This window comes from Lissotriton vulgaris, chromosome 10, assembly GCF_964263255.1.
Source record: "Lissotriton vulgaris chromosome 10, aLisVul1.2, whole genome shotgun sequence".
Taxonomy (NCBI): domain Eukaryota; kingdom Metazoa; phylum Chordata; class Amphibia; order Caudata; family Salamandridae; genus Lissotriton; species Lissotriton vulgaris.
In genome coordinates this window covers 177,778,197-177,793,831 of record NC_141698.1, presented here as the reverse complement: position 1 = coordinate 177,793,831, position 15,635 = coordinate 177,778,197, and the positions used below count along the sequence as shown (strand labels likewise).

General features: G+C 46.3%; 1 protein-coding gene across 1 annotated transcript in view; it reads left to right on the top strand.

Moving 5' to 3' along the window:
• Nucleotides 1-1,269: 1,269 nt before the first annotated feature.
• MYO15A (myosin XVA) overlaps nt 1,270-15,635 on the top strand; it is a 1,716,372-nt gene continuing 1,702,006 nt past the window's right edge. Inside the window, exons 1-2 of the mRNA XM_086939741.1 lie at nt 1,270-2,235; nt 2,296-6,459. Coding sequence (XP_086795867.1) covers nt 1,270-2,235; nt 2,296-6,459 — 5,130 coding nt within the window. The remainder of the gene's footprint in view (nt 2,236-2,295; nt 6,460-15,635) is intronic.

Below are 15,635 nucleotides of genomic sequence, written 5' to 3'. Positions count from 1 at the left end.
CTGACAGATACTTAAAAGCACCAGTACCTCAATAGGCATTTCTCCAGAACGACATTTCAGGTCTTTCTGTTACAATTTTTTTTACATTAGCACTTCCCTGCAGGACCACTGTAATTTAATTAGCAGGATCATCTTCAGGAGAGCCCGGATGTTGAAGAGTCGACACCTCTAAGAACTATCACGCTGCATTTACATTCATTACGCCAGCACAAAGCATTGGATGGAACCAGTATTTTTCCTCTTGATCACCCAGCGTTAAAAGACTGCACCAACCCTTCTCTGCAGGAACACCCTAGTTTTAGAAAATGCACCTGCACTTGTCTGCACTTATTGGAAGGACCACTCAGCATTTAAAGTGACTTCACCGACACTTCCCAAGATAACCCTGCATTTAAAAAAAATTAGTCATTACCTCCATTCAGGATCAGCCTACATTTAAAGAGACTGCACAAGCACTGTTCTTTCTAATGGGAAATATCTGTATTTAAAAGCACTGCAACAGCACGTTCCTGAGGATTATCCTTCTTTTAAATGCAGGATAACCCTGCAATTGTAGAGACTGAAGTAGCCACTTTTTACAGGATAAGTCGGCAAATTAGGAGACCGCACCAACTATGCAGAATAATGCTACTTGCAAAGAAGCTTCAACTCTTCTGTGCAGGACTGCCCTACTTTTAGGTACCACACCCTGAACCACCACACATTTCAAAGGGATGCATCAACACTTCTTTGCAGAACTACCTATATTACCATAGAGGACACCACCACTTCTCTGCACCACCAGCATTCTTTTGGAAACTGTACCAGCGTTTTTCCCTGCACCCACACTGCATTTTAAGAGGCCTCATAGGCAGGATCAGTGAACCTCATATTCTTGTTACAACAACTGAATCGCAGTAGTTTCCTTAATTGATATAAATGCACAATTCTGAACATCACAGGCTTTGAAAATCTTTATATGCTGTTACTACGAAGTTTTTACAGCCTATATCATTTACCCAAAAGCCTTCATACTTAAATGACCTATAAGAAATGACTGCACCTAATTTGTAAATCATACTTAAAGCATATGTTGTCCATACCATAATTGTTTCTCAGCTTAACTAAGTTGTCATTTTACAACCTCCCAGAACATTGGCAGGTCGAGTGAGGTCATTGGCAAGGAACTGAACCCAAAAGGGTTGGGTCTGTGCAGCCTGGGTCTATGGCAAACTAGAGACTCGAGTTAACCCATCATCTAAATTCTAATGAACTTAAATCCCTTTCATCATGGGTGGCAAAAAGGGTGAAACAAAACAGGCTGCAAAGAAAGGTGGGGGCAAGGAACCTGATAAGAAAAAAACACCTGATGCCAAAGGGGCAGACAAGGGCAAGAAAGGGAAGGATGATGCCAAGGCCGGTAAGGATGACAAGAAAGCCGGCAAGGATGATAAGAAAGGTGCCAAGGCTGATCCCAAAGGGGGAAAAGGCAAAGGAAAGGAAGACCTAAAGAAAGGAAAAGATGCCAAAAAGGGAAAGAAAGCCGTCGCCAGTGAGTCAGAGGAGGGCTCAGATGCAGAGCTGGTGAAAGACAGCGGGGGAGAGAGCGAGAAGGCGGCAGAGGATGATGAGAGTGATGAGGACGCCAAGAAGGCAAAACTCATGGCAGCCTTAAAAGGGGCTACAAAAAACATGGCCGGCATGCCGAAGGGACGAGGAAGGAGGGTCCATTCTGAGGAGGAAGAGGAAGATGGTGAAGAAGCAACTACAAGTGGCAACCTGAAAGGAACATCCAAGCTGCTCTTAGGGCTCGCCACAGATGAGAATAAGAGGAAGGCTGTCAAGAAAGACATGGCTAGGGCTCAGCTAAAAGGGGCAACAAAGGCAATGGCGGGCTTGGCCAAGAAACCAATGCCGCCACCCAAGTCTAAGAGAAGCTTGAAGAGCACAGGCAGACTTTTCATGAAGTTTAGAGGTCTCAGGCCCAGCAGGCGATCCAAAAAAGGTCAATTTAAGACTGCGTCCAAATTGTTCTTGGGCTTAAAAAAGAAAATTGGTGTGCCATCTCTTTTGGCCAAAAAGAAGAAATCTGCAGCCGTTTTGAAAAACACATCAAAACTCATGATGGGCTTACGGCGGAGCAAGAAAAAGAAAGAGGCTGCTGCAAAAGCATCGTCTGGTGGTGACGGTGGTACTGCAAAGAAACCATCCTTTATGTTAATACGGCTTGGAGGTAAATCCGGAGAGAAAGGAGAAGCAGGCAAAAAAGGTAAACTTTTTGGTGGCTTTTTTAGCCGGAAAAAGGCCAAAGAGAAGTTTAAACCTAAAGCTAAGATTTTAACCAAAGTATCTGCTGCCGCTAACTGGATGACTAGAAAATTTTTATCCCGGCGGACAAAATATCCCGGCGATGAGAGGGAAATGCGGGAAGCCTGGATGTCTAGAACGGGAGGTAAAAAAATGCCATTTCCTACTGAAGATGAAGTCCTTTGGTATCGTAATAACATGAACAATTTCCCTGGCCGCCAGCGGTATTTCGAATTCATGGCGAGCATGTATGGCGTTCCTCCTTGGATTCAAAATGAAATGTACCAAGGAATGCCTCCTGGGGGATTTGTTCCACAGCCTGGTGGCTATCCACCTAGAGGACCTCAGGCACATTATGATCCCTATCACAATCAAAGAGACTTTAATGGCTACCCACCTCAAGAAAATTCTAGCAGCTATAACGAAGACCAGTATTATGACCAACAATATGGGTACAATAGATCTAGAGCCTACGGAAGTGGCATGGAGAGTTATGATGATTACCATGGATACCAGATGGAAGACCCCTACAATGAGAACATGGACTATTACAATGATGGCAATTATCCATCTCAAAGCCGGTATGCCAACTATGATGAGGAATATGATGACGAGTTATATAATGAAGGTTATGATTATTCGCCATACGAGGACTATGAAGGCCATGGTGATGAAATGGATCACTATGAAGATGAAGAGACACATGCCTATTATGAAAACCGATATGATGACTACGGCACATCTAATGGACAGTACAATACTGGAGAAGAAGAAATGGATTATTATGATGAAGCTGACCTACAGGATGAAAATAACTATGGAGATCATGGCTTTTCTCCTTATGGCGAATCTTCATACAATCCCTATGCCTACCCAATGGATGATATCATGGAAGTAGATGAAGCTGAACAGGTTGACGAGCAATATGACAACTACTCCAGGTCACAGAATCATTTCTTCGAACAGCAGGGAATGGAAGAAAAAGTTCCTTCTACTTTGTCAAGGAACAGAAAATATAGGCTTTTTCCCAGACCCCAAGTCAAAATGTTCGGCCGTGAAAAGCTTGATGTTTCGCTCCCTCCATCTCCACACATATCTTTAACTGATTATGATGAAGAAGATGATGACTATGAAGATCAATCATTGTTATTGCCTCCTGAGAAATTTAGCAACCCAAAACAAAGGTCTGCAAGATCCCCAGTGGCAAAACGTGTTCAGGGAAAAGCAGGCCCGGCTCCTGGTCTCCCTCAAGGAAGCAGACTTCAAAGAACTCTTTCTCCAAAGCCCACAAGGAGAGCATTTGATGTTGGGATCCAGCAGGAAGAATTTGAAGACTTCTCACCAAGAGAATTTGGAAGTCCTTTGGGACAATTCATGAAAGAATCTCTTGCTCCAGAGCCAGCATTACAACCTCAAAGTTATGATATGAGTGGAAGACCCATGTCACCAGGCCCAGGCAGGCGTTCAATGAAACAGTTTGGAGGCAGTGGACAAGCAAGACCTTCCTCCCCACACCCATCAATGAGACACTTTCAGGTGCCATCTCCGTCCAGTGATTTTCAACACTCAACCTCCCCTCCGCAGCCTAGAAGGCAGTATGGCAGTCCCGAAAGAAAAAGTTTTTATCATTCATCTCCCCAACCATCTGTGAGACATTTTGAATCATTTGAGGATGAATCTGATGACGAATTGCCACCTGTACAGCCAGCGTACAAAAGGTTTGGACACAAATTGACTGGAATGGACACGTCTGATTCTGCCTTTCCAAATTCTTTCAGAGAATTTGATCATCCAGGTTCTAATAACAATAATGCACAAAGAGTGCCATCACCTCAGCCTTCAAGGAGAAGCATGACCCCATCCCCACAGCCTATGAGACGAATGGGAAACATACGTGATAAAGAACTGCCCATGCCACCTTCCTCCAACGTATCTGAACGGCAAATGGCACATTCTCCCAGACCTAATCATGCTTTTAACCCACCATTTGATGATTCTTACAACCAGTATGGAAATCCAATGAATGAGCACCTGCCTCCTCCATCACCGAGGGCATCTATGAGACGTGGGGCTCCTCCTTCCCCTCAGCCATCCATGAGGGCACCCCCATCTCCTCAGCCATCTCTCCGGGCTCCGCCTTCTCCCCAGCCATTCCTCAGGGCTCCGTCTTCTCCTCAGCCATCACTTAGGGCTCCCCCTTCTCCTAGGCCATCCCCCAGGGCTCCTCCTTCTCCTCAGCCTTCAATCAGGGCTCCCCCTTCTCCTCAGCCATCCTTGAGAGCCCCTCCTTCCCCTCAGCCATCCATGCGAAGAGTAGGTTCTCCGATGTCCAAAGAGAGTCCACAAAGTACCACTCCATATTGGGGGCCTAGTTCACCCACCACGGAGACACCGCAGCCCAGCAGACGAAACATGATGACATCCGATATACCCAACATTAGTACAGAAAGGAATTCCCTTCACCAATCGATGCCTACTCAAGCACTTGTTCATGATTGGAGCCCGCCCTCTTCTCCACAGCCAGGACGAAAGCGTGGTAATAGCATTAGAAATGACCCGCAATTAAGAGCCCCAGCTCGACAGCCATCCATTAGATCTAACGCCTCCACATCTAAGTTTCAAAATTCTGACTTAAAGTCCAAAGGAGCAGCACCAACATCTCCTCCTGGTAGCCCAGGTCCGCAAAGGTTGAACCATTCTATGAATGGTGGAATGAGAATGCCTTCTTCCCCTCAGCCATCAGTGAGAACATTTGGTGCCCCAACTTCACCATATCCCCCTTCAAGAAATGCTGTGAATCAGGGGCCACCTTCACCGCGTGCTTCAAGACAAATGGGCCATACTATGAATGAAGTACAAGGAAGACTCCCTCAGGCATGGAACAGGAATAGTGAGCCCCCAACGGAAGCAGTGAAACCTTTGATCAGAAACCCCTACATGAGACATTTAGGCCGTCCAGGCGGGCCACCATCATTTAACCCAGCATCACCAAGGCAATCCTTGAGAGGTATGCCACCTGTCAGAAGTATGAATGGACCTTCTTCTCCTCAGATGTTAAAAAGGCAAGGGAGTCGGCGTGTTAGTATCAGGGAAACCCCATATTTTCAATCTGATTTGGACCAATATCCAGAAGATGATGCTGACTCAATGGGTAATTCAGCTAGTCTTCTGAGAAGACGACGTGGATTACCATCTCAGCAAGCATCCTCCCCTCAGATGGAAAGACGAAAAAGCATCAGGGAGATTTCAAAATTACCACCTCCACCAAACCCAGCCACAGAACTTAAAAAGCCTTTTCTAAAACACATTGGCCAACCACTTGCTGGGATGGCCTACACAGGACCATCAACTGGACAGTCAATAAGGAGAGATGGATCCCCCACAAACCTGACCAGCTCAGGCCCTGGACAACCAAGCAAAACCACATTTTTAAAAAAGTTTTCCCAGCCACCAGGTGGCCCACCACAAAGACCTGCGTCTCCTAATTTATCAATTAGAGAGCATGGAAACTACAATGGAGTAAAAAATCCACCATCACCGCGACTGCAGAGAAGCCCATTAGGTGCTAGAATTCCATCTCCTCAGCCTTCCATGAAGCAAGCATCATTTTCTGGTGGTGATAATCGGTCACGTTCACCTTCCCCAAATCTTGGGAGAAATTCATTTAGGGGAAAATTACCACAAAACAGTCCTCCTGGAACACTGAAAGGAAATCCAAACCTAAGCCCACAGTTTCAACGCTCTCCATTGAAAATATCACATCCAATGGCAGGGCCAGGTTTCATCCCTCCTAGATCTCCATCTCCGAGAGAGAGGAATATGCAATCAGTTTCTTCAAAGTTCCATGCTGACCAATATGACCCAGAGCTAGAAGATGACTCTGGGAGATACGCTGTGGTGATGCCTCAAGTTCAAAAGTTGGGCTCTTTCCGAGGACCATCTGCCATGAGCCCACATCAGTGGTCCCAACATCATACGGTGAATGTGCGTGAAATGCATGGTACGTGGTCTTCCCAAAAATCACTGCATGCCCCTTCTGCCGAGAATTTCAATAGAGGACCACCACGTAGAAGGGAAACTGCAGGTGGCTACTTGACTCATGGAAGACGGAGACTTGGAACTGAGTGGGAAGACAACCTTCAGTCTCAAAAGCAGTTGCCCTGGCATAACAAGGTAAACCCAACCCATTACTTTGTTTTCACACAATGTTTAGTTGGGGTATACCAAAATAATCCTGACAGGTTAAAGGACACTTTTAATTTACAGTGGATCAAATGGGCTGCATGATTAATTTCTCTTTATTGCATGTATGGATAGAAAGGTGTTTTCTTCTTTTTCAGAGCTTGGCAGTGTTGTTCCCTTGGGAACAACTTTTAAAGACAGCAAGAAAGCACATGTGCATGGTTTCTTCATCACCACTGGAACTTTGGGCCAGATTTATATGTTGGTAGGAAGGGGACTCCGTCACAGCACCAGAGTTCCCTCCTCACCAAGATAGTGGCCTACGCACCCAGTTCAATTTCGGTTGGACCGTCAGTTTGGCATTGGCAAAGACTACTCCATCTCTACCATGGCCAAACTTCTTCGATGGCCCTGGGGAGTAAGAGCGGTTGGAGAAATGGCTATATGTCCACCACCCAATTTAGATGGGAAGACATGTTGCAATATTTTATTGTTTCTCACTTCAGTGCAAAACCTAGTAGTGAGAAACAGTGAAATCATAATAATTTACCCCCCCCCCCTCCCCCCCACCACCATGGAAGAAGACTCCCTGCTGATGCAGCCCCATAGCACAGAGTAAAATGCATTGGCAGGAACTATCATGATGGTGGTTCCTGGCCAAGCTTTTAATAATGACCACTTGCTTGGCAGTCATTTATAAATTAGGCAGGTGGCTCCTCCTCTATGTTAACAGAATAATTTACTCCATCCCCATGGCCGAACGGCGGGCTGTTCACCCAGATATAATTATGGGCATGGTATACAAGTGAAAATATTTACATAGCTCAAACCTAACAGGGGACAGACAACAGAGGACTGTATACTGGTGGAGTAGGAAAGGATTAGGGAGTTGATTCGAGATCATATATATCAAGTGGGAAGGAAAAATGAAGTCTGTTCTGTATTGGGCCCGGGTATGTGAGTGGTTCTTATGAAAGGTACAAGCCTTGACCTCGGTCCTGAACTGCAAGATCGAAGGGCAAGTCAGAGGGATGTTTTTTTCTGGTTCTGGCACGCTAATGGGAAATGAATGGCTGGCTGCCTCTGTTGGGAAAAAAGTATTTTACTTCAACAGGTGGTTTCCAAAAACAGCTTTCTCTTACCCAAAGAGAGTATTCGCTATTGACCAGTTTAAACATAATAAAAATGCAGTGTGGTGCCACGAACTGCATTGCATAGCTCCCAGCAGTGAATTAGACACAGTAAATTAAATGTCTCAGTCCGCATTCAAATTACTGAAATTTTGCTGCAAAATGGAATACCGAGAAATTTGCTGCGTAAAGTTTAGTGTACTTCACTCAACATGTGCCCTTTAATTGTGCTTGTTTTGCCAGTCCTATGTTGGGTGTCCCATGGGTCCTACATAATGTTTTACGGGACTCATAATTGGGTACAAACTAGTGCCTATTCTGATACAAGACTGGCTGCTACCTAGAAGTAGTGCGGTCTCTACCTCAAAAAAGACACATCCCATCCTACAATGTAGAAGGAACGGGGTAAACCAAGTCAAACAGGATCCAACGTGCACCACATCATCTAAAGACAGAGTAGGAAGGGTGAGGGGGCGCCCTACACATTGTGCAGAGTTGTTGGTGGGCTTTCAGCCTCTTCCTTTACCTCTGTTCTCATTGGACTGATGGTAGTTCCTGGAGTCAGCCAGGATAAGAGTGAAGGAAGGTTCTGTCTTCACACTTTGGTACTAGGAAGAGTGGCTTTTGTTTATGGAGCTCTTGTTATGAAAAGATTTGCCTCTTTGATGTGCTATGAAGCTCTTTATTGCGAAGTACGTGTTTAAAAGACTTTATTGAAAATTATTAAATACCGTACTACACCACAAGAACTATATTAAGTAATCAGCAATTTACATATAGTATTAAAAACCTGGAAGCAAAATACTTCAAAGTCTTTATCGTTTGCTGTATTAAAAAGTAGATAAACAGTAGTAAATTTACAGAACTTGTGTTTGTGTGTGTCTCACTAGTTTGCCCTGTAAATGTGTTTAGTTCTAATATAAATATACGTAAACAACAGGCGAGAGAGGCAAAGAAAAGCTGCCACTCTTGCTCCCCCTGGGGAATACTTAATAAACAACAAAAGAGTGAAGCCAGATTGTGAAGGGCTAACAACAGGAAGCCCTTCACAATCTAGTTCTAATACACACAATACATGCACTCACAGGCCTTCTGCAAATATGTTTTCGGTATTTTATTATGAATGACACAAATAATCTGTGCATCCCTCCAGTTATAGATAGCTTGCATGATGCACTACATTGTCCACCAGCACATATGTTGTTTGTGTTTAAAATACGTTATGTTGGCACTTCATGGTTAGAAAACCACTTCTCTACAAAACAAAACCCCATGTAACGGCCCTCCATCCAGCGCCCACTCCTTACAAAAAGGAAATTTACGTTTGGAAATAAAATCTGTTTATGGTCTAACTAAACTTACCAGATAGGAATGGGAACAAGATAAGCAAGGTTCAGGCTGCTCAGGCTGAAAAGTGCAGCTGGTGCAGTGGCACCAGGGCCAAGCTGTCTATTGGGCTTCTGTATTCAAAGTCTGACTTTGGATACCCAACCAAGGTTCTAGTGTCCAATTTACTTGCTTGCATTACAACTCCATTTTCGCTGCCAGCGTGTCCCATAAAAGCTTGGTCTATGGCACTCCTTGCCCATCATACTGTGGGTAACCTTCGGATCAGCGTTGCCAAGGCTGCTCAGTGTAAGTTTCGGTGCTGAATGCTACTCTAAGGCCCTGATTACAAGTTGCTGTTTAACTTCTGACTCATGCGTAAACCCCTTTTTACGCATGTGCTGGAATTACGTGTTTGAAAGTATTTAACAAATTCGATATTTATCGGATGCATTAAATATCTCGACATTAAGGTTGTTAAATTTCGGCTAGAAATTGTTTCTAGCTCAAACGGATCAAAAGTTACGAAAAATATGGCGGCTCGGGTTTCTGCCGGCCCGAAGGCTTTTTGCAAAGGTTGATTTGTCGTTTTTCAGTTGCTAATTTGTTGTATTTGGGTGTTAAATGGATACTAATTAAGGTTCTCAAACTGTTACCAATCGTAAACACGACACAAAATAATAAAGTAACACTGTCACAAAATGTGCCCCTTTATGCCACATAATGCTCTCCGTGCCGCATACTTTAGTCAACCTTGTTGTATAATTTGGCCCTCTGCCGCATAATTCTAGCGGCCCTGCCTACACTTGCAATCAGGCCCTAAGTATTAGAACGGGCTCAGGAGCAGGCTGCTGTCCATGGTCCTACCATGGGGAATTCTTGCTCTAACAGTGAGACACGCCACTGACACAAAATTCCTCATAGGATGAAATGTAGCGCACGAGCTGAGAATCACGCACGCGCTCCACCACGGTGTCCGGTTCTGTCTCGAGGCAAGGTGAAACACGAGAGGGTGGCAGCTGCTTCCGCCTCCTCAAAGCATCATTATATTGAGGAACTGAACACTGCTTTGTACTTTAACAGAGAGCCAGGCACTTGCTCATTTCTTTGTCAATATCCGATCTGGGTTCAGGCCCAGACAATAGTAACAATCAGGTCATGAGAGGCCAAACCCAACACCAAAAAGTGTATTTCTTTAACACACGGAAGCGTTTCGACTTACTACATCCCTGCACTGAGACTATTATTTTTTTAAATGAAAGTTTTTAAACATGTACTGAGAAAGAGTACTGTCCTCGCCCCGAGGGCAATGCTATTAGTGTACCAAGAAGCAAGTCAGTTATCATGTTTACACTGTATGTGGCCTAGATTGCTGTTGTAGATGGTGTAACAATATAGGCCATTAACAAACAGGGCAGGGGTTGTGCACGCACACCCTGGAGGTGCTTTCATATGTGATAATGAGCAAAAAGGAGAATCGATAAAATAAAGGATTTGCCTAGGATCACAGAATCTGGTCAAGCAGGGAAGCTGGGATTGATCCCAGATTTTCCAGTTTCATACTGTGCGATTCAGCCACTAGATGGGCATCTTTTTCTGACATCAGACGTTAATTCTTAGTCCTTAATTCTTAGAGCAAAAGAAGGGCAGAATCCACCTCTTAGGAGCTCATATACCTCTTCTCCAGATCGCCATGCCTGAAGAGCCAGCGAGGTTGTTGCCAGAAGAGGCAACAGCGCCCCCTGCGCTTCACCCTCCCCCAGCACCTGAAGAAGCTTTCTAAAACCCAGCACAAGAAGGATCAGTAAGGAGCAGAAAGTACGCTTCCGCCAAGGCCCCCACCACCTAGGAATAGGGCTTGGTTCCTTTCCCCTTCCGCCCCAGCGGTGCCCAGCCCCAGCCAGAAACCATCATCTCAACAAAGAGGGTAAAGCTTTTGTTGGGGATGGTATAAAAAGTGATAAACTGGGGCATCAAGGAGAAGCACCAGTCTAAATATCTCTTTGGATAATTTGCAAACCAGATGGCCTGGCATCCATTAGGTCTGGTCCCTCGTTTTCAAAGCAGAGGGAAGTTTTGCAGCATAGTGTGTAGCGATTTGCGCCAGATGCAGGGTGGGTTTGTAAGGCACAGCGGCAGTGGACTTTCAGTGTCTCCGATGAAGGGGCTGCAGTGATAGTGATCCCACTGCATGTCCGGGAGGGTCCAGCCCTCCCCATCTAACATTCAGGCTTCAGGATCTGTACCCTGAGGCTACAGAGGAAGGGCAGCATACCTGCCTCCATCCTTTGTTGCACAGGTACAGCGTGAATGCTTTGCTCCAGCATCTTATATATCGTCCTCTCCCTAGGGTATCTGTCACCAGTGACAACCAGTTCGCAAGGAAACTGTGCTTCTTTGTCTTTTGAGGTTGGCGCCCATCTGGAGGAGCTAACTACACCTAGATGGAGGGTGCTGGCTCTTTCTTGTGATGGCGATGGGCAGCCTGAGATCAAGGACCTCGCACACTGACTGCCCCCTCGCCTTCTCTGGCCAGTGCTTCTCTTTATTGACCCCTAGCCTTGACCCGGGCCTCTCCCTCATGTATTTCTTCTACCTACCAGGGAGCTACACTGGAGAACAGTTAGATCCAATACTCTGCCAATAGGTGCCGGAGGTAAGGGTGCGAGGGCTTCTGCAGCACCTCCAAAATAACCATGCTGGAGCTCCGAAAGTGAATGAGCAATAAACAAGCCTTGAAATTTGGGTTTCATCTTGTTACACTGAAAAAAACATAGGTCAAATTTCAGGCTATTCCTTCTGACAAATTGCTGCTTATTCTTTTAACCGCGACGAAAATTCTGCTGCAGTGCGGCACTTTGATCAAGTGGGCGGGGCCGCGTTGGCCAACGGACGTGCGCAGCACTACGGAGGTAGTGCTCGCAACGGCCGTTGGCCGACAGAAGCAGCGAAGGGGTTAGCATGGAGATTGTGTTTACACTTCTTTCTCTGACCGCACAGTGAAAGGATTTTGTTAAATTAACTATTTGACAATCTTTCTGGTGGGAAAGGAAAGGCTGCAAGATTTCATTTCTCTAACACAACAAAATATAAATAAATATAAATGAACTATACAAACATTTCATAATACATCAGTGGTTAGGAAAACAGAAACGAAGCGCTTATTTGTAATTCTGAAGTGTGATAGATACAGATTTTAATAGGATCAAAACAAATCAAGAGTCTTTACTTGGTGATGTGCAAATGACAAATTTTCACTGAAACTCGATTCCCACTGATTAGTGTTTGTGCGCTATATAGTTTTGTCAGTAAAGTTGTACTTGTTTGCAAATTTAGTGACTTTTTCAAAGGAGAATGTGCTGTCTGTAAATGACAGAGCGCTATTACACCATGCTTTAGTAATATATTTACAAGAGTGTGCTTCAAATAGACCACCAGCTACATACTGCACCTTCACCACTCTCTTGCCGAAAGGGCTTAGCTCATTTGCTACACTCGTTCTCGCTTGTCACATTCGCCCCATAACAATTAGACACTGGAGTCAGAGCTTCTTGGTGCATGTCTTTTTTTATTCCCTGCCAGCTCTCTACTGGCTTACAGACTACCTCTTGTTCCGGTTCCCGTTTCCTGTCCCGCCCTTTCCTGGTCGCCTGCCCTGTCTCGAGACAGAGGTCAGGTGTAGCGGCATGACATCTCCCCCTTTTGTACAAAGTCTCACCGTACCTCACATTTCTTCACCGAGTCTTCTGGGTTTTCTTATCTGGCGCCTCGGACGGCTCTCTCGTTCTGGTGTTTGGATGTGGTGATCTGCGTCACTGATGATTCTTAAGGGGCTGTGACGGTTTTGGTCATTGCTGTCGCTTTGGCTTGCTGAGTCGCTTGAAGTTTGGCTTGAGGAGGCTCTATGGTGGTTGCGGGGATTGCATTTCTTGAAATACGATATGTTCCTTGTTATCTGCTTGTGGTCAGCCTTTGCCGTGATCATGGTTCCTTTCCTTCTGCTGACTTGTAAAGGAATGTCAAGATATTGGCTGTCTGCTTTTGCTCGCCTGTCGCTCCGGACTATCACCCAGTCTCCTTCCTGGATGTCGACGTCCTTAGCGTGTCTGCGCCGATCGGCGTATGTTTTCATTTTGAGTTTCTTCTCGTGATCCATCTTGACTAGGGTGTTGTGATCAGCGGTGATGGTCCGTGGTTGTGATGTAGTGTTCATCATGTGTAGTCGAGTGCGGGGCGCCCTCCCTAGCATTATAGTGGCCGGGCACTGGTTTGTAGTATTGTGCGGTGTGGTCCGGTATGCCCTCAGTACCTCATTCAGGGTCTGCTGGATGTCTCGGTGTGTTAACTCAGCTTGCTGAATCGCTTTTTTGAGTGTCCCCATAAACCGTTCCACCATGCCGTTGGCCTGGGGCCACAGTGGAGTGATTTTTTGATGTTTGAAATTGAGGTGTGTCGCAAAGTCTGTGAATTCGCGGCCATTGAATGGGGGCCCGTTATCGGATTTGACTCGTAGAGGAATGCCCCATGCCGCAAAAATCTCATCCAATATTGGAATAACCGCTGTTGCTCTGGTGGATGATATCAGATGTGCAAAAGGGAACCGTGAGTACTCATCCATGACAACTATGATGTATTGTCCTGATTGCAGTGGTCCAAAGAAGTTGACCGCAACTTGTTGCCATACCCCGTCTGGCAGCTCCGACATTTGGAGCGGGGCAGGTGGCTCCTCTCGACTGACCAGCTGACATGTCATGCAGTCTTTTAGAGTTGACTCTACCATCTGATCCAGCGTGGGGAACCAGACGCGCTCTCTCAAGGTCTTCTTTGTGGCATTTATGCCTCTATGGCCTTCATGGGCCAAATTGATGACCCCTTGGCGTAGCTTGTGTGGGATAACAATCCTCCCCCCTCTCAAAAGAAGTCCATCGTCACTGATGGAGAGTTCGTCGTGTACGCTTTGGAAGGCTGTAAGGTCGCGAAGATGTTGTTCTGATTCCTTAGGCGTGTTCTTCACATGTCGCCAGGAGTTCGTGCAGATGCGGGTCATGACAGCTTGCACAAGCGGGTCATGTGCTGATGCCTCTTGAATGGCTTCCAGAGGGACTGTGGGAGGACAGGCTACATCAACAACGAAGTGAATGTAGTCATTGGCCAGGGAGTGGGCAGTTTTTGCACTGTCCAGAGGATGTCAGCTGGATTTTCGGCCTCTCCTGGCTTGTGGACGATGGTGTATATGTAGTCTTGGAGACGTAGTCCCCACCGTTCGATGCGCGGCGGCATCGTGGCGTTGGGGTTGCCGAAGATTGTGATGAGTGCCTGGTGGTCCGTGACGATTGTAAAATGTTTGCCATAGACGAACAGGTGGAAATGTTCGCACGCCCACACCACAGCCAGGCTTTCCTTCTCCGGCTGGGAGTACGCTTTTTCAGTGTCTGTGAGGCTGCGGCTCGCATATGCGATGATGTGGCGCTGGTCAGAGTTTTCACGGTATTGAGCTAGGATAGCACCCAGACCTACTGGGCTAGCGTCAACTGTGATTTCAGTCCTTTTGTTTGTGTCGAATTAGGCGAGATTGATGGCTGAGCCAACAGCTTGTTTAATGACCGTGAATGCCTGTTTGCATGCATTGGACCAGTCAAAGGGCTGACCCTGGCGTGTGAGTTCTCGTAGTGGGTAGCTGATTGTGGCGTAGTCGCGGATGTAGCGCGCGCAGTAGCTCGCCATTCCATGGAACGAGCGGAGATCGCTCACATCTCGGGGTGTCGGGGTGTCAGCAAGTGCGGCTACTTTTTCTGGGTCAGGCTTCATCCCCTCCCTGGAGAAAATGTGTCCATAGAACTTCAGGGTGTCCTTGTGGAACTCACATTTGGTAGCGTTGAGCGTCAGGTTAGCATTCAGCAAGGCGTGACATACCCTGTCCAGGGCCGTGTCGTGTCAGTTTGATCTTTTCCGAAGACTAACAAGTCGTCACTATAGTTGAATGCGTTTGGAATACCTTGTATGACTCGCCGGATAGCCTCCTGGAAAATCTCGGCGGCCGATGAAATACCAAAGTTTAGACGCTTGTAACGGAAAAGGCCTTAGTGCGTGGTAAATGTTGTGATATATCTTGATTTGTCATGAAGCTCCAACTGGTGATAACCTTTATTGAGGTCGAGTTTGGAGAATACGGTGGCGCCATTGAGTCTCGTGATCATATCACTTATGTGGGGTCCTGGGTGACGCTCCCGCTCGATGGCGGTGTTGGGTGCGCGCATGTCTACACACAGTCTGACTTTGTTATCTTGCCCCTTTTTAGGGACCACCACGAGCGGTGATACCCATGGGGTGGGTCCCGACGTGCGCTCGATGATATCAGTTTGTAGAAGATCTTGGAGCTCATCGTCGACGGCTTGCTGTAGGTGGAAGGGCACTTTCCTGTGGTGTTGAGCAATGGGTGTTACGCGTTCGTCTATGTGCAGTTTCACCTTGAAGTGATTCAGCTTCCCAAGGCCCTTGAAGAGATTCAGGAATTTATCCACGATGTTGGGGGCATCTTCGGTCATATAGAGGAGCTCCACTAGTTTCAGTCTTTCTGCTTTCGGTAGGCTGAGCAGGCAGTCAGCCACATCAGGTCCTTCTACTACATGAATGTAAGCTGGGATTTTCCTGTCTTTGAATGCAAGAGTTGTGTGGAAACGACCCAGGCACGGAAGGGGTTTTCGTGACTTC